At 44.7% G+C, this 22,108-nt stretch overlaps 1 protein-coding gene across 3 annotated transcripts in view; it reads left to right on the top strand.

Annotated features, from left to right (window-relative positions):
* Positions 1-18,516, top strand: part of LOC118085302 (zinc finger protein 862) — a 53,278-nt gene extending 34,762 nt beyond the window's left edge. For 2 of the 3 annotated variants that reach the window (XM_035115824.2, XM_060274681.1), the window contains exons 6-8: positions 661-848; positions 5,614-6,249; positions 7,144-18,516. In XM_035115824.2, coding sequence (XP_034971715.2) covers positions 661-848; positions 5,614-6,249; positions 7,144-9,305 — 2,986 coding nt within the window. In that variant the 3' untranslated portion in view covers positions 9,306-18,516. The remainder of the gene's footprint in view (positions 1-660; positions 849-5,613; positions 6,250-7,143) is intronic. The other variant, XM_060274686.1, reaches the window with a different exon arrangement.
* Positions 18,517-22,108: the final 3,592 nt, after the last annotated feature.

The raw sequence follows: 22,108 nt of genomic DNA, 5'->3' as shown, positions 1-22,108 counted from the left end.
CCTTGAGGGAAACAATTTGTCAATGATACCAATCAATTGCTGAGAAAAAGCAATGGCTAGTACAAAGTTTTCAGATGCTGAAATGCTTCTCGCTGCGCAGCTGCTACGTGGAGGGTGCTCAAAATGGCTTCTTTGCAGCAGCTTGTTCTGTATAAAAGCCCATTACAAGAATTGGCTATTGGCTACCAGGGTGGGAGTGAAGCTTGAGGGACAAAGAGAAGCAGTGAGGTCCAAGGGCCCAGTATCAAATGCCATTGTAAACACTTTACAAGCAGGCATGTGGTTTTCGGAGATTGAAGAGGAACCCGTTGCTCCCCAGATGTTGGAATTCAACTCCCATTATCCCTGACCATTGGCCGTGTTGGCCGAGGCTGCAGGGAGTTGCGGTGCAGCCACATCAGGTGGGCTTCGGGTTTCTCGCCCCCTGGGTTAAAAGCCTGTGCTTACAATATACCAGATTCAAGAAGCTGTTTGATATTCCTTCGGTGTGTGCATGTTATTTCCTTGTAGCTTGTGGCATATCATTATTCATGCCATCCAATACTCCTCTGCCTGTGTCTCCCTTTTGAAGGTCACTCCTGCTGCACTGTGGCTTCCTTATGTTTCCTTTCTGTCTAAGCCTGCTTGTGAGTCAAAAACCACCTCTGTCCTTGTCCTCAGGTATGTGGCCATATCCCGGGAGGAGAGAGAACAGAACCTCATGGCGTTCCAGCACAGCGAGAGGATTTACTTCCGGACCTGTCGAGACATCCGGCCCGGGGAGAGGCTAAGGGTCTGGTACAGCGAGGATTATATGAAGCGATTGCACAGCATGTCTCAGGAGACCATCATCAGAAACCTCACAAGAGGTGGGTGCCTTTCCCTTCCCTTTTCTGTCTCTGAGTTTGTTCTAGCATTCTTCTCTGACAAAGATGGCTCCTGAAGCAGCTACAAACATCTCTGGGGGACAGGGGGTTGAAACCAGCAAACAAAACATTCCATATCACAAAATGACTGAAAGGAGCAGAATGCCTGGTTGAAATGAAATCCATCAAATAGCACTGTTGGGGCTGTGTGTGTGTGTGTGTGCCAGCTGATTTTATGCCTGCCTGTGAGTCAGAAGCATTAGGTTGAAATAAATGCCCTTTGCTGGACTAGGTTTTCTGGCTTATGGTTCATTTTGTAGGGTCCTCTTCTCGTTGCAAAAATACCAAGGAGGAACTTCACAATATTACACTGGTGACAAAAAGCAGCAGGCATTTATACACATCAGAGATATATCTTTTTATATAATAAAAATGTAAGGATGTCATCATGGAGCGATTGTTGGAGGATTTGTTGAGCCACATCACAATCCTGGAAGTCAGGGTAGGGTGGGGGAGCAAAAGTGAAGGCAGGGTTGCACAACAGCAATGATCATGGATTGGGAGTGAGAAGAGAGGGGACACTGAGAGGGGAAGAGTGGTGGTTTAAAACATGGCAGAAGTTTGAGTAAATTGGGGATGGAGAGACAGCAATGGCAGCAGGGGGTTGACAAGCGAACTGGGGCACAGCCCCAGGTGTGGAGATAGATTGCTGGCAGCGCCCATTAGCTGTTAAGGTAATTTGAGGACAGGTTCTCTGTGGGGGGAATTTCTACCAATAGTAGAGGAATATCCCCCTTTTCTTACATGCGTTCTGTCCATAGGCCATCAGCCTAAGGCTGACAGGCATTTGCTGGATGGGAACTGTGGGTTCCTTCCTAGAGCGAGAACCAGCTTCCATGAGTCAATTTCTCAACAGTCTCCAGGACTGATGAAAGAGGTTGGGAGAGAAGAATGGGGAGGAGGGACAAAGTTAAGTTGTGGTGGTCCCTTTTTCCGCCTGCTGCCTCCGCAACCCTTCGTGGGGTATAAAATATTTTGCGTGTACAGTCGTACCTCAGTTTACGAACCGTGCGGGTTGCGAACACTTCGGGTTACGAACTCCGCAAACCCGGAAGTGTTTTCGGCGTGCGTCCCGCGCATGCACAGAAGCGGCGCACTTTGCGCATGCGCAGAAATGGCGCTCGGTTTGCGACCTTTTCGGGTTACGAACTACGACCCGGAACGGATCGTGTTTGTAACCCGAGGTACTACTGTATTGGTGCAAAGTGTAACAGGTGTCATGGCCCCACGGTATGAGACAACATTTGAAAGCGTGTGCAAGGGCATCATTCAGTTGGAAGTCTCTTGATCGGGACTCCGCAGAGTAGAAGGACCCACACTCCTCTGCCTGGTCTTGCGCAGTTCCAGTCCTATCTTCTTTGGTTTCACTAAAAGAACTTTCCCAAGTTCTTAGCCATGCCCAGTTCTGGGGGGTAGAAGTAAACACAATAATGGTAAACGAGATTCCTTTCTGACCATTCCAATAAAAGGATCTCAGGTGTGTGTGGTGGTGGGTTATTGCCTGAAATCTCGGAGAGCAAGTCATTACTGAACTAGGCAGGTGAATGGTATTTCTCAGAATCAGGCAGCTCTGCATATCCTATGGGCCATGTCTGCTGCTAAATCACAAGTGCAGGGCACAGATGCTGGATGAAAAGGTACAGTCTGGCACAAGGGTGTCTGTTGCACAGAGCTCTGTGTACAACTTGGGTGTGTGTGTTTTTAAAAAGTACAGAATACCTTGTCAGTGTCCGTTTCATCACCACAAACGGCAGCAGGAAATCCTATGCAGTCACCTCTTGAGTATTCTGTCATTCAAACACCCATGTTCCGGAAATGGTTGACATTCATTTGGTTAATGACAGTGCAATATATTATGTAATTCTACACATAGAAAGAGTAGCTGGAAGCCAAATTCAGCATTTGGCTTTTAAAAAAATTAACACTAGAACAACGTGCAGAATTCCTGCATCTCTGTCTAATGAGCACTTTTCTTAAAAGTTCCTCGGCATTTTGATTTAAGAAAGTGGCTTCAAATTTTGATAAGGTCCAACTGGTGGACACCCAAGAGTTCTTAAATTTGGATCTAAACCTGCTGGCTTCCTGACAAAAATAGGCAATTTGTGACTAAAATCTTCCCCTGACTGGAGATTAATCCCAATATGGGGTTTAATTCCTCGTAGTGATGCAATGCACATATTGGGGTAGTTGGCAATCCTTCACCATGGAAGAGTTATTGGAGTTGTGGTGCACTTTATTGGTTGCATTTTATCTAGTACATACTTTTTGTTGGTTAAAAAGGTGTCCTCAATTAATTGGGCAGCACTTTAAAAAAAAAGTTAAGTAATTTTAATTCAAGAACTTTAAATAATCTATGTGTGCAGACATCCTATATAATAAAGTGCAAGTGTCTCTGCGTCCAGTATTCCCTGTGTCCCTGGGTTTGCGCTACTGCACATGTGCCCCACGGACACAGGGATTGGACGCAGAGACTTGACGCACACGCACACGCTCTCCCCACCCCTCTGCCTACCGTTTCCCTCGCAGTCCTCAGAAGAATCGCGGCCTTCTCCTGGGCGCCCGCCGGTCAGCTGGGCTCAGCAGAGCGCCCCGACGAAGCGGTGGCCGTGGGAGGGGCCAGCCGCCCCCCCCCCCACGCGCCACCGCCGAAAAAGGCCGAATGTTCTAGCGCCCGTTTAGTAAACAGGCTGAATGACACTAGTTGCTGTATAAAAGGCATTCCCTCTTCTCTATTGCAAATGACCATGATGATGGTTGCTGCAGAAGGCGCTTGCATAACCTAAAAACAGAGAGGGGATACTTTTCTTCAGAAGCACTGCTTTATTCATATGCAAATGTATACAGAGTCAATTACTTAATTGACTAAAACCACCAAATGACTAAAATAGCAACCTTTCTATAAAGCGTGCAAATTAAGCTCATTTGCACATATTTAGTCATTTCCCTTAATTTGTTTGTCTCGTGTAGTTAGTCATAGGGTTGGAATCCAGAGTTGTGCAGAGCAAAATTCCACAAACTGGATGCTCCTCTAGGCAGAAGAGGAGGGGGTGTGAATTTTGCTGATTCTCTCTTCCCCTTGTAGTGTTGCGTGCCTTACCCACCCACCCCCATCTGCTCTGGGCGGTTGGGACACCCACCAAAACATCGTAGGAGGGGAATGCAGAAGAGGAAACCAGTGAAAATTACCTCTCTCTGCCCTCCCACACCCATTGGAGTATCCAGTTTGTGCACAGCTGCAGCATGCACTGGATCCAACTTACCTTTGTAAACAAAAGGAGCTCTTCCATTCACAGAATAGCGTGTCTGGACCCAAACCATAGGCCCTAGTACCTCCGTAAGCCTGGCACCAAAGCTTTGCTGCAAGCACCCACCCACCCTTGGCCCACCTTCTGAGATTCCATCAAGTAGTGCCCAGACACAATTTTAATTTAGTTTTTCCTCCCATGAGTGTTAGTAACATGTTTCATGTTTACAATGAAAATGGGTCGCCCAGGTTGATTGATTCTGTACCAAATTACATACTATCATCAGATTACATGCACTGCTGTTTAGGATGGAAATAGACGCCCAGTTGGGATATACTCTTGTCCAAGAATACAGTGTAATTTGGAAGAAAAAAAAATCTGCCATGTCTAATCTGGACCTCCAGCCAGTTGTCATACCCTTACAAACTAATTAGGCTGTGGCATGGGCTCTGTCTTGCCTGGCTTCTCCATTTCTATAACCAGACCTTAAGACTTGTGGCGTCAACAGATAAATGCTGATAAAGAGGTGCCCCTGCACCTTCACACTATCTGGAATTGTACTCACCTTCGTGGCAGCTTCAGACTTGCAGTTGTTCAGGACTTTGATGCCAGCGTTTGAAATTCCTATATAGCTCTTACCAAAGCACACACGTGTTTCAAAATGAAATATGTATACATAGCAGCATAGAACAGCACCTTGTTTGGGAAGCAACCATGTGTCTTGATGCTTGGAGTTATTTGCAAGATAAGAAGAAAGATGGAAATTGAACCAAACCCATCATCTTCTGAATTTCCAGGTAAGGATATATGGCTACTCCCTTTGTTTTAAGTTACAGCTAATATGCACAATCTCTCTGCTTTATTTTGGTGAACTTTTGGCTAGGGGCCATACATTTAGCAATCTTGTCGGATCCAGCTATAGGCCCCAACCTTGGAGGTCACTCAAAAAGTCCTACCTCATTTTGCTAGTAAGTGATATGGGAAATGAGAGAGCGATTTCCTTGTGTTCTCACGCTTTCTGTCACTCTGGAATAGAAAAATGGTCCTTCAAGCCTACAGGTTTCACATGGAAATCTCTGCATCACACCCTTCATGGTATTATTTGCCAGATACGTTTTACAAGTCAGAGTTATCTTTTCAACAAACCAACACATTGAACATTATTGTCTCATTCCAGCACAGGTTGGCTGCCTGTTATTTTAGACCACCTTCCTATAGTTTGTCTTCTCCTGAAACCATCTGAGGCCTACTTCTGTGTGGCTGCCTCCTAGAGACTGTTTTCCCTTTTAAACAAATCTCCAGTCTTAGGTTTCCTGAGACCTTCATTCCAATAAGTTTCCTTATTGGTAATGCAAACATGTGAAAAATGAAGATTTGTGTGCTCCCAGTTTGCTTTTGCTTTGGGGTGAGGAATGTTGTGGAATTCCCACTGATAATTCCAACTCCTGATTTTTTCTTTCTAGGAGACAAAAAATTACTAAGGGAAAGGTCAGAAAGAAATCTAGAAAACCAAGACGATATGAGCTACCCCCTTGAGCTCACCACGTCAAAGCAAGGGAAGAGTTCCTACAAGCGCAGCTTTGAAGAAGGCGTGTCTCAACCCCAAACAAAGAAGAAGAAAATAGACCTCATCTTCAAAGATGTTCTAGAGGCTTCTCTAGAGCCAACAAAGATGGAAGAGCACAAGGTGATAAAGAATTCTGCTCCTTCCACTAGAAAGTCCTCCAGATTTCAAGCGCGAGATGCCTCGGAAGGTTGTGGGCCTGGTATTCATCACAGCACTCCAAATCACAGTAGAGGCAGGAATGAGGGTGAGTGGAAAGTCCCCCGCAGCTCCAAAGACATTGGCCTGCCGGAAGACGAAGGGGAAGAGGCCTTGTCATTTAAAGTGAACAGCCCCACCGATCTGTCTCTGGCATCGACTCAGGATGATGCCCTTGAGATCCCAACAACTTCATTGTGTCCCAACTGTGTACGGTTGAAGAAGAAGATTCGCGAGTTGCAGGCTGAACTAAACGTGCTAAGATCTGGCAAGTTAGCCGAGCCACCTCTACTACCTCCTCAGGTACCTGAGTACCAAGCATTTTCATACCCCTCAGGTAAGTTGCACACAAGAAAAGTGTTCCTCAAACACTGTATAAGGAGTGCCATTTTGTTTGACATTCGTGACTAAATATGTTCCAGCGTTGAGTGTTCTGAGAAGCACCTGAGGTCTCGTTGGTGGGTTTCATGAAGCAGGAACGTAGTCCGCTGGGCAAGTGGTCTTGGGATTGTGACTGTAATGATGAAACATGATGTTTCTTTTCACTGTAATCAGGCACCTTCAATAAAAAAATTCCATTGCAGCGAATTTGTTTGCTGTATTCTTGATGCATTCCCTTGCAGGAGAAAGAACAGCATATTGTTGTTTTTGAATCTTACCTAGAAATTGCAATTGACTCTCTTATGTTGACTATGAAATATACTGACTTGTGGCGTGTGTGTGAAGTATGTAATTAATATTTTCCCTTTTTCTCTTATCTAAAGGATTTTGCTACTTTTGTTGGTTGAATGAAAGTGTGCATTTCTTTATGAAGCTCTTTTGATTTCATTTCGGAACATGCTGTGTCATTGATGCCCTTCTGTGAATATGAAAGTAGTCAGAATATCAGAGTGGCGTTTTCTACCCAGGCTTGCATGGACTCTTGGAAATTATGATTTTAGATAATGAGGGGATCTAGGAATATTTATAAACCAAAATATACTCTAGTAACAAGTTCATTTTTTGCTGCAAATGGTATGAGTAGCCTAGGGGGACATGTGGGATAGTTGTCTTAATAATAATAATAATTTATTATTTATACCCCGCCCATCTGGCTGGGTTTCCCCAGCCACTCTGGGCGGCTTCCAACAGAAATATTTAAATACACTAATTTCTTAACAGTTTTGTGTTGTTTCTTACAACCCTACCTTAAACTTTCTCCATTTTCCCCCTCATTTCTTTTCTTTCGCAGCTTCGGAAAGCATCATGTCTGTTCCCACCATGATGGAGGACGACGACCAAGAGGTGGATTCAGCAGACGAATCTGTCTCCAATGACATGATAACAGCCACAGATGAGCCTTCCAAATTGTCCGCCGTCACCAGGAGGATTCGGCGCTTCAAGCAAGAGTGGCTCAAGAAGTTTTGGTTTCTGAGGTACTCCCCAACGCTCAATGAAATGTGGTGTCACGTCTGCCGCCAGTATACGGTGCAATCCTCTCGGACTTCGGCCTTCATCATCGGCTCCAAGCAGTTCAAGATACACACAATCAAACTTCACAGCCAGAGCAACCTCCACAAGAAGTGCCTGCAACTTTACAGGCTCAGGATGCACCCGGAGAAGACAGAAGAGATGTGCCGAAACATGACTCTGCTCTTCAACACAGCCTACCATTTAGCGGTGGAAGGCCGGCCCTATTGTGACTTCAGGCCTCTTGCGGAACTACTGAGAAAGTGCGAGCTCAAAGTGGTGGATCAGTATATGAACGAGGGAGACTGTCAAATCTTGATCCACCACATTGCACGAGCTCTTAGAGAAGATCTCGTCGAACGGGTCAGGCAGTCTCCCTTCCTCAGCATCATTTTGGACGGGCAGAGCGACGATTTGCTTGCCGACACAGTTGCGGTTTACGTGCAGTATATCAGCAGCGATGGGCCTCCGGCCACTGAATTCCTCTCTCTCCAGGAGCTGGGCTTTTCTGCAACCGATAGTTACATCCAAGCATTAGATAGGGCTTTCTCCGCCCTGGGAATCCGGCTGCAGGATGAAAAGCCGAGTGTTGGTTTGGGAGTCGACGGTGCTAACATCACTGCCAGCCTTAGAGCTAACATGTACATGACAATCAGAAAGACTCTGCCTTGGCTGCTCTGCCTGCCCCTTATGGTACACAAGCCACACTTGGAGATATTGGATGCGATTAGTGGGAAAGAGCTTCCTTGCCTGGAGGAGCTAGAGAACAACCTGAAGCAGTTACTCAGCTTTTACCGTTACTCTCCCAGGCTGATGTGCGAGCTGAGGGTCACTGCTGCTACTCTCTGTGAAGAAACTGAGTTTTTGGGAGACATCAGAGCAGTGAAGTGGATCATCGGGGAGCAGAACGTCCTCAACGCTCTGATCAAGGATTACTTGGAAGTGGTGGCCCACCTCAAAGATGTCAGCGGCCAAACACAAAGAGCAGATGCGTCTGCCATCGCTTTGGCTCTCCTGCAGTTCCTCATGGACTACCAGTCAATTAAGCTGATATACTTCCTGCTGGATGTCATTGCCGTGCTTTCACGCCTTGCCTTTGTCTTCCAAGGCGAATATCTCCTTGTGTCGCAGGTGGATGACAAAATCGACGAAGCCATCCAAGAGATTAGCAGGCTTTCCGATTCTCCCGGCGAGTATCTCCAGGAGTTTGAGGAGAGCTTTCGAGAAAGCTTCAATGGCGTCGCTGTGAAAAACCTACGGGTGGCGGAAGCCAAATTCCAGTCCATTCGAGAAAAGATATGCCAGAAGACCCAGGTGATTCTAGCTCAAAGGTTTGAACCTCGCAGCCGGGCATTTGTGAAAGCCTGCCAAGTGTTCGACCTCACAGCTTGGCCGAGGAGCGCAGAGGAGCTTATGAGCTATGGCAGGGAAGACATGGTGCAGATTTTCGAGCACCTCGAAGCCGTGCCAACCTTTTCCACGGAAGTGAGCAGAGAAGGCATGGACCCCAGGGGGAGCTTGCTCATGGAATGGCGGGAACTCAAGGTGGATTATTATACCAAAAATGGTTTCAAAGATTTAATCGGCCACATTTGTAAATACAGGCAGAGGTTTCCTCTTTTAAATAAAATCATCCAGATCCTCAAAGTTCTTCCCACCTCCACAGCCTGCTGCGAAAAGGGGCGCAATGCCCTGCAGAGGGTGCGCAAAAACAATCGCTCTCGGCTCACCCTGGAGCAGCTCAGTGACCTTTTGACAATTGCTGTTAATGGACCACCTATTGCCAACTTCGAAGCCAAGAGGGCACTAGATAGTTGGTTTGAGGAGAAATCTAGCAATAGTTACGCACTGTCTGCAGAAATGCTGAGCAGGATGTCCTCCCTGGATCAGAAGCCAGTGCTGCAGAGCATGGACCACGGGTCGGAGTTTTACCCTGATATTTAGCAAGGAATGCCTCTCGTTTAGAAAGCTGTTGAATCCCTTTTTTAAGAAAAAAAAATCAATACTCTAAGCTTTGATATAGTATATGAATATATATATATATATTATATGTATGTATGTAAAGCCCAACACTGAAAATTTAAAACTTATCTGATGGAAGCTAAGAGGAATTTTTATGAATGAGACAAGACTTAACATTTACTGACATCTTCAACCGTGGCAGCTGCAATGTAGGTGGCAACATTTCATTCTTCAGAATCATGTGCTGGGGCCATAGTCTATATTTTCAAACTGAATCGATGTTATAAGCTAGACGTGGCAGGCCAATGTCATCCTACTTCTCATTATGCTTCTGTGTGTATGTCTTCTCTCTGTCTCTCCTCTCTCTCTTTCTTTGTTAGTTAGCAATTGAGCCATTTCAGCCCTCTACTAATGATGCTTGGGATTTTTGAGCCCAATGCCTACATCTTGGTATTTCTTTTCCAGCTTCCCAATTTTCTCGTAGTCTAGAGTGGATTCTTACAGCTTCTTCTGATGATCTGGTTCATTTTTTGTTGTTTCTGTCAATTGGCCCATGATGCCCCTTCCTTGGTCTTAACCACCGGTGGGCATTTTCAGTGTAAGGCAAACCTTTTTTTCTGCTACTCCTGTGAAAATTCTACTAACGATTCATGTATCTTACAATATTGATAGCATGTTCAGATGAAAATAGCATAATGCAGAAGATGGGGAACTATTGGGGTGGGGTGTTTTTTGCATTTATATTTTTATATAGTAGACAATGAGAAAAATTAATTAAAACTCTTTACTGAAAACCCGGGCTGCTGTGGAAGCTAGAGAGCCAACGAGTCAAAGCCCCGTAACAGGGCAGAGACTCCAGGGCTTAAAATATGTATGCTAATTTTATGTTATTTATACTCGGTCTTTATCATCATAAATGGGTTGTGTCTTTGTTTGGGTTTTTATAACAAGTGAAAGAAACGCCTGCCACGTTTCTGTGGCAGGGGATATCAATGCAAGATCCGCCGTTGATTGTCGTCACATGACAAGGTCCTCTTAGGGGTTCACATATCCTCCGTTGAGTAAGGTTTGAAGTTCAGTCATCTGGCAAAAGAAAAAAAAACAGAACGCTGTGCTTATTCCTGTGAACTGCTTCTTTCAAAGGGGTGCATGGTATGGCAACATATTTGCAGCTCAAATAAAACACATCTGTGGAGATTATTATTATTTTTTACTACCCCCAACGCTTCAGGTTAAATAAGCCAAAAGAGCACAAAACCTCCACTGCTGACTGTGCCTTGCCCTGCTAATATTGCAGAGGGCAGCACCACAACAATAATGGACAATCACAGGAATAAAAGGATTTTTTTTGCCCGGAACTACTAGGATGGCATGTTTCCAGAGGGACTAACCTTATGCCGTTGGAAATACAGCAATGGCGTCAGTTACACTGAACTTTTCCATATCCCCTCTCTCCACACACACCCTGCCATTTTCCTCCTGACCCTTCCTATTGGTCTTGGTGCTAAAGTATCTCTGGAACTGATGCTGCTAGCTGCTAGCTTTTCATTTATATAAATATATGATTTTATTTTTTAAACCGTACGTTTTCAGTGGTAATGTAGCATGTTGTTGAAGCAGTTTCTCTTAGGGTATATCTGCACCAGCTTCCTTCGCTGTGTCTTTTTCTCCTCCTTTCTTTTCACTCAGTGGAAATGTCCCGGGAATAATCTTTTAGCATTGTTCCCATACATGCATGATTCTTATATCCAGGACTCAAAGCTCATTCCCTTCACCCCGCAACTGCTCAATGAAAAACAAAGAAAACCCCAGATACCTTGATGTGTTGTCAAGCAAAAGAACTAGGGATAGAGGCTCCCTGCTTTGTGGCATCCCCATGGGATTGTAAAGCAGTTGGAGCTGCTAAGGGAACTCAGCCTGGCTGTCTCCAGACAAAAGGAAGGGGGGGTGGGAGGGAAGATAGTGGAAGGATTTAGTGAGTTGTCTTATGACAAATGCACAACAGTAGCATAAGAAGCGGCACATAAGCAAAAATAGAAAGAAGATGGGTTGAAGCAGTGGTTTTCAACCAGTGTGCCGTGACACCCTGGGGTGCCTTGAATGATGGTTGGGGTGCCATGGGCAACACTGGCCTCTGTCCCTCTTTCCTTCGCTCCCTCCTTGGATGCCCTATCATGTCTCTGCCTCCCAAAAGCTTGCACAACTGTTTGTTGCAGAAGCCCTGGATACAAGGTCCAAGGCTGACCAAGGTGGGACAGTGTGAGGAGGCACTTCTCTTTGGGGTGGGGGGCAGCTCAGAGACCGGGGGGCAGCTGTAACTGCCTGGCGGACTCCCAAGGTGAGGAGGCTGAGGAACACTGCACAAGGGAGGGTGTCGAAAAGCGGTGAGGGGCTGCCGGCTCTGCAGGCAAGGGGTGGCACAACTGGGCTCCTGAGCCCCACAGGGGTGCTGCAGAAAGAATGCAGTAGGTCAAGGGAGCCGTGGACCCAAACAGGTTGAAAACCTCTGGGTTGAAGAATGAGCCAGAGGGAGAAGCTCTAGGGTAGGACAATTGTAATTGTATGGGAGTTGGTGGTTTTTAAAAAATGTGGTACTGACTTCCATATGAAAGCAGGGGGGAGCAGGAATTGGAAAACTATCCTAGGCAATCAGGGACAGCAAACAGAATCAGGTGCAGATCGCAGCAACTCTTTGTACAGGAAAACAACAACTGGTGCAGATATACCTTTGGTCCAGCCCTCACCGACTCGGTGCCACTTGTATCAGCCCCGGGCGAAAGTGGAGAGCACCAGGTTGGTGAAGGCTGCTCTAGTCACTTCCACTGCCAGGGTTCATGCACTGCCTTCTCACTCCGCACAAAGATACACGCACACGCACACACAGAGAATGAAGCAGTGGCACAGAGATCTGTGCCTTGTCTGCGTTCTCGTAGCCTCTCTTCCAACTTGACAAGTAGGATTTTATGTTGGGCTTTAGAAATCCCTTGTCTGCAATATTACCTGCTTTGGGCTGATGGTAGGGAGTGAGACTGATGAGCACAGAAGGAAGATTGGTTAGGGGAAATGTTACAAGAGTTGCGTAGTTTTGATCATTTTTGACAGCGGTTAGAGCATCGTTGGTATTAACGCTACAATGGTAACTTAATGTAGAATGTTTTTACATGATGCTATTCTAAGCATAGAAACAACTGCTGGGATTTGGAGAGCCTTGGTGTGACCCAAGGCCAACTGAATACCATGGGTGATAAGAGATTAGCATTGTCAGCATTCGTTTGCACAACTAAGAGGCTTCCATTCACCCTTGTGTTGGTTTACTGGTGATATCAACTCCAAGAAAGTGGTTACCACTCAGTCAAGTGGGGGTGGTGTGGGGGGGGGTATAAATGCTTTGCTACTATATTCTTACTGTCAGTGGGTTTTGGCCGTTTTATAGGCCTTGTAAATGATGACCCAGCTGTCCCAATACTCATAATCTGGTTGTTTTAATTGGCTCATTTCAGATAAATAACAGAGGCTCTGGTGGAAACAATGACAAGCCTGGATAAAGACAGTTTCGGAATTTAGAAGACGGTTTGTTATTTGAAGCACTCCTGATATGTGCTAATGTTAGACTGCGTACACTAGACAGTGCCTAAGGTGAATCCAACCACAATTTACATTGAGAAACCAGTTCTGTATATGGTTTCTGAAACATTGTTCCTCAGGCTAATAGCTCAGTCGGTAGAGCATGAGACTCTCAGGGTCATGGGTTTGAGCTCCACGTTGGGCAAAAGATTTCTGCAATGCAGAGGGTTGGGCCAGGTGACCTTCATGGTTCCTTCCAACACTACGATTCTATGATTCTTAAAGTAGGAACAATTGGCCTAGGGCTAGATAATCTGCATTTTGCTTTGCCTGTGATCCCTCTTCATTATTGGTCTGGAGAATAAATACTTTGCTAGGACACTGGTTGTTTTTAGCTACTCATTAAATGTTCATGAGCTCACCTAGATAATTCCTCTTCTGTAATTGCTTATATTCAGGAGATGTGTTCTTCTGCTCTGATGCTCAAGCATCAACGGGTTGCAGGAGGCGTAATATTAAATCACCTGTAGGGTATGTCTAGATTGTTGTGTAAATGGGCAAGAAAATGAAATATTTGCAATGACCAGCACACAGGGAACAGAAAATGGCACAGGCTTCTGTGAAAGCTTCCTCTTCTCTCACATTTTGGGGTTTTCAGAGCAGTCTGTGTGTGTGTGTGTCTGCCTGCTTGCCTGCCTGCCTGCCTGCCTGCCTGTCTGTCTGTCTGTGTAACCATTTGGCCACACTGTAATACATGCAGAACACAATCCGGTTTAAATTAAGCAATTTTAAATCTTTGTTTCAGTGAAAGAGGCAATCAGGCGCTTAATTCACTCGCATTAAAATCAGTGGTGCTTAACTGTGGCTGGGCCATATTTTACATTGTCTGCCACTATTCTCCCCCATAGCCTTAGTAGTTTAACTATAAATGGATAATCCAGGTTGGTTAAAATGAGACTGAAATCCTCCATGGCTTGCTTTACATTTACAGCCTTACCTGTGATGTTATACATTTGATAGGTTTCCACATCTGAGCTCCAAAATTACAAAACCGCTTGTTGCTTTTTAATTTCATGTATAATCTCCCACTCAGAGTCCAAGTTCTCTCCGTTCAATGAAAATGTATGCAAATGTTCTCTATCTGAAATTATTTTACTACCAAAATACTTAAGTTAAACATGCCTGAATCTTTAAGCCCCTGAAAGCATGTTACACCTTGTAATGGACTGTTTAGTTAAATAAAAAGATGAAAAGTATTACTAAAATAAAACCCTAGCTCTGTCGAAATCACGTCCACTTCAATGAAGACATAATTTTCTTATCTAAGATTTGGTTGCACACTTAGTAATTTGACCAGTTGTCAAGAATCCAACCTGTTAATGCTATGCAAAATGGTATTTGTTGGTATCCTATTAGTGTATGAAGATAAAAATTGCTAAATATTCTAAAATTGCTAAATATTCTACAGGGACAGCATAAGGACTTGATGAGTGTGTGATCATACACATGTGTCTTAGTTAGGGTATGCATATCAGCAGCAGGCAAATAAGAATGCTGGCTGAAGATGGCATTGCAAATGTTGCACTGCCAGGTAAAACAATGTTGTTTTGCTGCTGTGTATCACTCTTGTGAGGAGGGGTGCTGCCTCCAGCAGTTGGGTTGAATAGAATATTTGTCTATGCTCAGTTGCTATGATTTCGCTATCTATTTGGTCACAGTCAAACTAAATAGAGGCTGGAAAAAGAGGACACTAGAGGGCGTCTGGTGTTAAGACGTTTGTGGATGTGTAGCACAGCCAAATAGCACAAGAAAAGGAAGCTATTGCCTGCGTTTGCCTTGTATAGGTTTCTTCTGGAGTGAGGAGGAGATTAAAATGGGCCTGGCTCAAAAGTATCCAATTCTAGGAGATCCAACTGGGATCAGGAATCCTGTCACATTCAGGCAATGGATGATTATGGATGTGTGATCTCTTAAATCTCTAAACCAGTGTGTTCCCAAACCTGGGTCTCCAGCTGTTTTTGGACTACAATTCCCATCACCCCTGGCAACTAGTCTTGCTAGCTAGGGGTGATGGGAGTTGTAGTCCAAAAGCAGCTGGAGACCCAAATTTGGGAAGCACTGCTCTAAATGATAAAAAGATACAGCTTGTAATGAAATTCTTCCTTCTTGCTGAGCACCTGATTGATTCATCTGTTCATATCTATATCTGTACCTTAACTTGTGGTGTTCTAACTCTTAAGGTCTCATTGCAGATTTCCCAGCTATCTTTTATAACTCAGGCTCTTCTCTAGATCTATATGTATGTTTGTCAGAAACACACCAAGCCCACACTGATGCTACCTTGCATGCAGACTGCCAGGGGTGCACAAAAGTCAAATTGCCATGGCCATCAAGTCAAATGCAACAGGGATTGTGGTAAGGAAACAGAAAGCCAAAGCTTCCTACATTAGCAAAGCACAGTGAGGACACAAGCATAGAATCATAGAACTGTAGAGTTGGAAGGGACCCTGATGGTCCTCTAGTCCAACCCCCCTGCAATGCACAAACAGTGCAGACATGTATGGTTCTGGCACATTTTTTGGGCTATCACTTGATCTTTCTGTTAGCCTGTTGTCTGCAGTTCTGCTGGTCTGGACTCTCAGTGGCCATTCAGAGATACTGATCCCACAGCGCAAACACAGCCACTAAGACAGAGCTTGCAGAGCCTGTGACCCTCCAGATCTCAACAGACTACAATTCCTGTGGATCCTTGATCATTGCCTATTTGGGCTGGGGCTATGGGAGTTTTAACAATGTCTTCAGGGCTGCAAGCTAGCTACCTCTGCAGTGAGAGGTCTTTCAGGTCATGTCTTGACTAATGCTATGTTTCAGCTTATAAGATGGGCCTGTCATTTGTATAGCTAAGAGTTGAGACATGCATTGGGTTAGTGGCACCCCTTGATGGCAAAAGTCTATCTCAGAAACAGTAGAATACCGGTACTATGCAATTCCTGTATCCGTTTGGAGCCAAGTGAAATATGTATGCATGAAATCTGATTTAAGTGTACAATGCATCCTCTTGAAAGGGGCGGCCTAAGGGGCAGGTGTGAGCCTTGAAAGTCCTGTTGCTTTTCAGTGGGATTTCAGCACACCTGACTTCCTCTGGATTGCCCTCATTTGGCATTGATCCAGCTAAATTCAAGCACTTTTAACATTTCACTGATTTTCAAGGGGAAATTCCCATTAAAACCAGTGGGGCAAAAGGACTTTGGCTAGACATAATCTATACACAGCATGGCCCTATAGAGCAGCCCATGTACAACACACGATGTAAGAAATGAATCCACATGCCTATATATCACTATATAAGACTATATATTTAAATATATATCTGTTCTCAATAGATATAAATATGAAATTTAGGGAGAAAATAGGTTGTCCTGTTGCAAATGCAGGCCCTGCGTTTTCGGGAGAGGCATATAGTACTGAAGGCTAAAAACCCCAAGTATTTTAGCAAGGCTAAAGATTGGGGTTTGCCTTACTTTGAAGCCTGCCTATTTGCAGAGATTTTGCTATGGTCAGGAAAGAGAATTCTGCTGGTAAGCATGGCAGCATGCCAAATGAAGCCTGTGATAGCAATAGTGGGACCATCTTGCAATGGTTGCGGGTGAACATTTCATCTGTTTTGGGTGTTGATAGGGACAGTAAATGCCTTTAGCTAAGATGTATCTGACCCAGTTGCGCACTTCCCCCCCCCTGCTTGTTTTGACTTTCTAAGTGCAGGTTGAAATGCAGCTTGCGCTCTCCCCCACCATTCCAGTTTGTATTGTTCAATGGCAAATTGAACAAAGCAGAATGGTCCGATGAATTTGGAGTGCAGTCCCTGGAGGTGGAAGTCTGAGTCCCATTGCCGTCAGCGTGTGGTACTTGATGCTCTGTTTAGGGTAGGGATGCTGCGTTCATTTGCACAAGGAACAGAGTGTAGTCAAAGAAGAGAGGAGAGATGGGTGGCATCCCAGCAGTTGTTGGACTCCATCTCCCATCAACCCTGGCCATCATAAACAATGGCCATCAGTTATGAGAGCTGTAGTCCTGCAACAGTTGGAGAGCCACAGATTCTCCAGCCTCGGTACATAGCGAGGAGGTTTAGCACAGGAAGAAAAGTTCTGAGTGCAGTGATTAAAATAGGTAAATGGATATAGCTGGGGAGTCGGTGCAGCTGCATTGTTGCTCCTCAGCTACTACCATCTTGTTTGGCTGCTTTTCAAAGAGCTGCTGCTTTTTCCATTGTTGAATGAGCAAATCGGATAGCTTTCAGGGTGGGCAGTGGAGTTGTGTCACCAGAGAATACTGCAGCCTGAATGCTCATTTTAATTTTTATTTCATTGGTGTTGGCAATGAGGCATTATGACTAGACCACTCCACCAAAACAATGTTATTGTGATGATATCCTTTTTAATATGAATGGCAGATCCAAGCCACCGTCTCTGGCGATCGTCCTTTGTGAAATAACGTGTGGAGAGGTCTTCCAGCTGGACGGCCTCTTGCTCTGCTGTGGTCAAAGCCATTAGGATGAAGTTAGCACAACTACTTCATACCAGGAAGAGGCAGGAGGGAGGGGGGGGGATAAAAGGTTTTGGACTTCCCTCCATACAGACACTATGTGATGACTTGCGCAAGTTTTTTTTTTGAGAAAGACAAATATTACTGCTATTGGGGGCTCGGGGAGGGGGGTGAATGTGGGAACAGTTTTTCCTCAACAGACTACTTGCACTGACTGGTGTTGCGCAGCTACACATTTAGAGAGCTTGTGACACACACACACACACACACGCTTATGGTGATAATGCAGGCAATGTGCGTCAGGCCTTTGCCGCCACCACACAACTCTGGAAACCCACCTCAGTGACAAACCTGGCCTACCTGAACCTCTGCCCCTTGCCCCCCAACCAAGCTTCAGGACTGTAGAGTGTAATCCCATAGAATAACAGCTACCTAGAAAACGTGATCCTCAGGACTGAACCTCATGGATACTGGACTATTTTCCAGCCTGCAAGCTGCCAGCAAGGCACCCTCACTCTGTGTAAAATAATTTTTTTAAAAAAAAAATACAAACCTGTCAGGCACTTCACCTCATGTATAGAAAAAATCTTCCCAGCCACTGCTGGGGAGACACATCACTCAAACTGTAATTTTAGAAATGCAAAAGGAGGGCTGTCGGACTTCTCCTTTTCAGGTGACCCCACAAACTCACTTTACGAAGAATCAAGGGGGGTGTTGTGAAGATAACCTCCTCGCGTTTTGCCTTTCCCCCTTTCCCTTCACAACCCCAGTCCCCAACTGTTAGCTTGAACCATGCACACGTGTAAATGAGGGGGAGGGGAGAAACAATCTACAAATCTTATTATTACATATGTATTAAAATGTTAATATCACACTTTTTTCTGACAATGTTTTAAAGAAAAGGGGGGGGAAAGTTATTACTTTGCGGACTGTGCTTTATAGTACCTGTGTGAAAGAGGCTAGGACACTGGATACGAATAGAGCTATGTTGATATATCCCTAGTATGTACACGAGAACTTTCTTTTTGTCATACATTATACTTGTAATGTAAGATGATTATTAATAAAAAAGAAACACTTCAGTTTATCAAGGCAGGTGGTGCGTGTCTTTATTAATGACTCGAATAAAAAGAACTGAGCCTGCAAAAGAAAAAGAAAAAAGACTTTGCAGGCAACTGTAACCAAATCACTTATGGAAAGATCATTCATAATTTGCCCTCAAGAGTAGTTTGGCACACCTTGATCGTGCCCCCCCCCCAATGCAGTCCTACATAACAAGGTGGATGCTCTTCAAAGTCCTGTCCCTGATCCACCATGTGTTCTGGCTGCTAGCGCCACTAAGGGCCAAACTACATGCCATGCTTAATGTGTGACATACAGCTACATTTCCAGTTTTTCTATAATTGCAGGTGTGCAGGAGGGAAAGTAGAGGTTTATCCCTTCGCTCCCTAGCCACAATCAAGAGGAAAATCTTCCCCCATCATGCATACAGCTGCGAGACTTGGTAAAAAAAATAATCCCTGTGGTTATCAAAGGAGAGAGAAGATATATTTTGGGGCAGGGGAATAAACCTTCCTTACATGCTGTGATTCTGATAACGATTATAAAGCTCCATGCACCAGTACTGTGCCTAAAGGAAAACTTGAGCTGTACACAATGTGTTAAGCATAGTTCATTTGGCCTGCAAGAGGCATTTCCCCCTGAACAGAGGTACTGAGTGAACACCTCTTTCCCCTGGCTTTTGACCCTTGAGATATATCTATTTTAGAACCTGCTCTATTATTGCGGATCTGATTTTTTTAAAAAAAATCACAATATTTTTATTAAAGATTTCTTGAGTTACAAAGGTGTGTGCAGTGTCTCTCATATTTTAACATGTATCATTTTTGCAAATCAGTTTCATTAAGACACTAAGAAGAAAAAGAGAAAACGAGGTAGATAGGGTATGGGAGGGTAGATCTGAATTTGTTCTAAGCTTTTAAAAAAAGAGTGAATGGCAGTAAGAAGTTGAAATGATAACTAAATAATGCTGACATATAAAGTCCTCTTTGCTACCTTGACGGGTCTGCAGCAGTGCCCAACAGGAATTGCTTCCCTCACTCTGGTTAGTACTTAGGGCTATGACTCAGTGGTAGAGCACCAGCTTTGCATGCACGTTCAATCCCTGGCATCTCCAGGTACAGGTAATAATAATAACAATAATAATAATAATAATAATTTATTATTTATTCTCCGCCCATCTGGTTGGGTTTCCCCAGCCGCTCTGGGTGGCTCCCAACAGAATATTGAAAGCACCTTCCTGCGTTCTTATGGTGGATATTTTTTAGTCTCTCTGGTGATGGATGTTGTCATGTAGGCTGGTTTCCAGCTGCAGTGACTCCTTGTTCCAGATCTGTAGAGATGGGCTCTCCAAAATTCACCTCCAAAGATATCCCCTCAGTGCCACAAGTGGCTCCTTGCAGCCAACCATGTCCAATTAAGGGGTGTATAAGTCCTCTTATATGGGTTTGCCCCCTGAAATCTTTTCTAAAGATCCCCAAAGGCCTTAAGCACCTTCTGATATCAACTACCCCAGCACGATGAGGTGCTCAGGTGTACAGCAAGCAGATTCTGAGGATGGCTAGCTCTTGGTCAAGCAGGTGTTAACATACCCTGCTAAACATACCAAGCCCATTTGGTGAGTGAGAGTTTATTCCTCTGGGCCCAATTCTAGTAGCACAGGATCTCCATGAAACTTGTGAAAGACGTGGACAAAACCCATATCATACATCATTGCTAGAAAGCTGGAAACAATGTCCTGTTTACAGTGGTAGACTTGCATTGTTGTCTTGTACTTACCTGCAACTACTGCTCTTCAAGTGGATGCCAGTGCAGAGACACAGACTACTCATCTTCCCCATGTAGAGGCTCTTTTTTTTTTTTGCTATACAGTGGCACCTTGGGTTACAGGCGCTTCAGGTTACAGGCGCTTCAGGTTACAGACTCCGCTAACCCAGAAATAGTACCTCGGGTTAAGAACTTTACCTCAGGATGAGAACAGAAATTGCGTGGCGGTGGCATGGCGGCAGCGGGATGCCCCGTAGCTAAAGTGGTACCTCAGGTTATGAACAGTTTCAGGTTAAGAATGGACCTCCATAACAAATTAAGTTATTAACTGTAAATTGTGGCAAGGGTGGGGAACATTTTTCACCCCCAAGGGCCGCGTTTCTGGGCAACGCTTGGAGGACCACACGCCACTGGTGGGTGAGGCTAAAGACCAAAGTGAACATGACCAGAAATGTGGTTTTTGCCATAGGCTAGTTTCTGGGGACACACACACTTCCTACATTCAGACAAACAAGGAAGCATTAGCCAGCCTCAAGGACACATTACAGCAAAGTAGAGCCAGTCAGGGGGGTCTCTTAGGGGAAAGTTCTCAGGGAAGGATAGCCTGGGGGTGGGCTATAAATGCAATAAATATTTTTTTCCAGTTTTGGATTGGTGAATGTAGTTGTAGACAGGAAGCACACACCTATGTGTGCATCTGTTTCTTAGTAGCAAATGCTTTTTTTTGTCATAGTGGGGTTTTTGAACCAGCACTCAACCATATAAATAGGGGCAATGGTACCCAACATGGTGCCCTCCAGATATTGCTGTACTACAACTCCCACAATCCCTGAACGTTGGCCTTGCCTTAGCAGCTTCTCACCACTAGGGGTCTTGCTTTCTCGTAAAGCCTTTTACCCTCTTGGTGATGGAACACAATGAAACCTCATTTACTATCTCTCTTCCTGTCATGACCCTTCCCCGGCCTTGAAAGCGTGAGGCTGTCTATTATACAGAAACAGCTTTTTGATATCTTCCGGCACCCTCTAATCATGAACAAACTGATTGGTGTTAAAACTTCCTTGAAAGACCATGTTCTATTGAAGACAAGAAGAACCCATCCCTTTTGTTCAACACTGCTTTGTCTCTTATCTGAGGTGGAAAAGCACAGCAGAAAATAATCTTGTACAGCATTAAGCCAGGCTCCAGCTGTGAAGAGAATACACATGTAAGAATGAAGGTATGGCTCATTAACTGATGGATTTTTTTATCTACTCTTTTTAATAACGTCTCTGTTTACATGGCTTTGCTACTATTTTTATAGATATCGAACCAAGAAACAATACAAAGAAATAACAGGACAACTGCTTGGGTAAGGAGATTTCAATTGACATTTCCAAGGGAGACGGAGTGCTGTGAATTTTCTGTTAAGGAAGCTAACTTGTTTCTATGGAGATAGTCACTGACCTCTCCATCTCCATTTCCCCATCTCCCCTTCTCTTCCACCTTTCCTTGAATAGCTAAAGTGCAGTGGATACATTGAGCAAACTACACATTCCTACATATACACAAAGCCATGGGTGGGGAACCTTTTTTGGTTCCATGGGCCAGTTACTTATCAGGACCTGCCTTGCAGGTGAAATTTGGCAGGTGGGTGGGATTGCCCACCTGTCAAAATCCCTTTTGCTCTGCTCTTAAAAGGGAAGTGGGATGGGGCCTTTGTGAGTCTCCAGTCCCTCCTTTTAAGATCGGAGTGAAGAAGGTCTCAAAAGGGAAGGGGAGCAACTCACAAAGGCTTTTGCTAATCTTCTCCCTCTTGCCCTTTAAGTCGTTGAGACTTGGAAAGTAATCTTTCCCCTCCCTTTGCTTTTCAA

Source organism: Zootoca vivipara, chromosome 1 (assembly GCF_963506605.1).
Source record: "Zootoca vivipara chromosome 1, rZooViv1.1, whole genome shotgun sequence".
NCBI classification, from domain to species: Eukaryota; Metazoa; Chordata; class Lepidosauria; order Squamata; family Lacertidae; genus Zootoca; species Zootoca vivipara.
The sequence above is the reverse complement of the archived record's forward strand: the minus strand, read 5'-3'. Positions and strand labels throughout refer to the sequence as shown.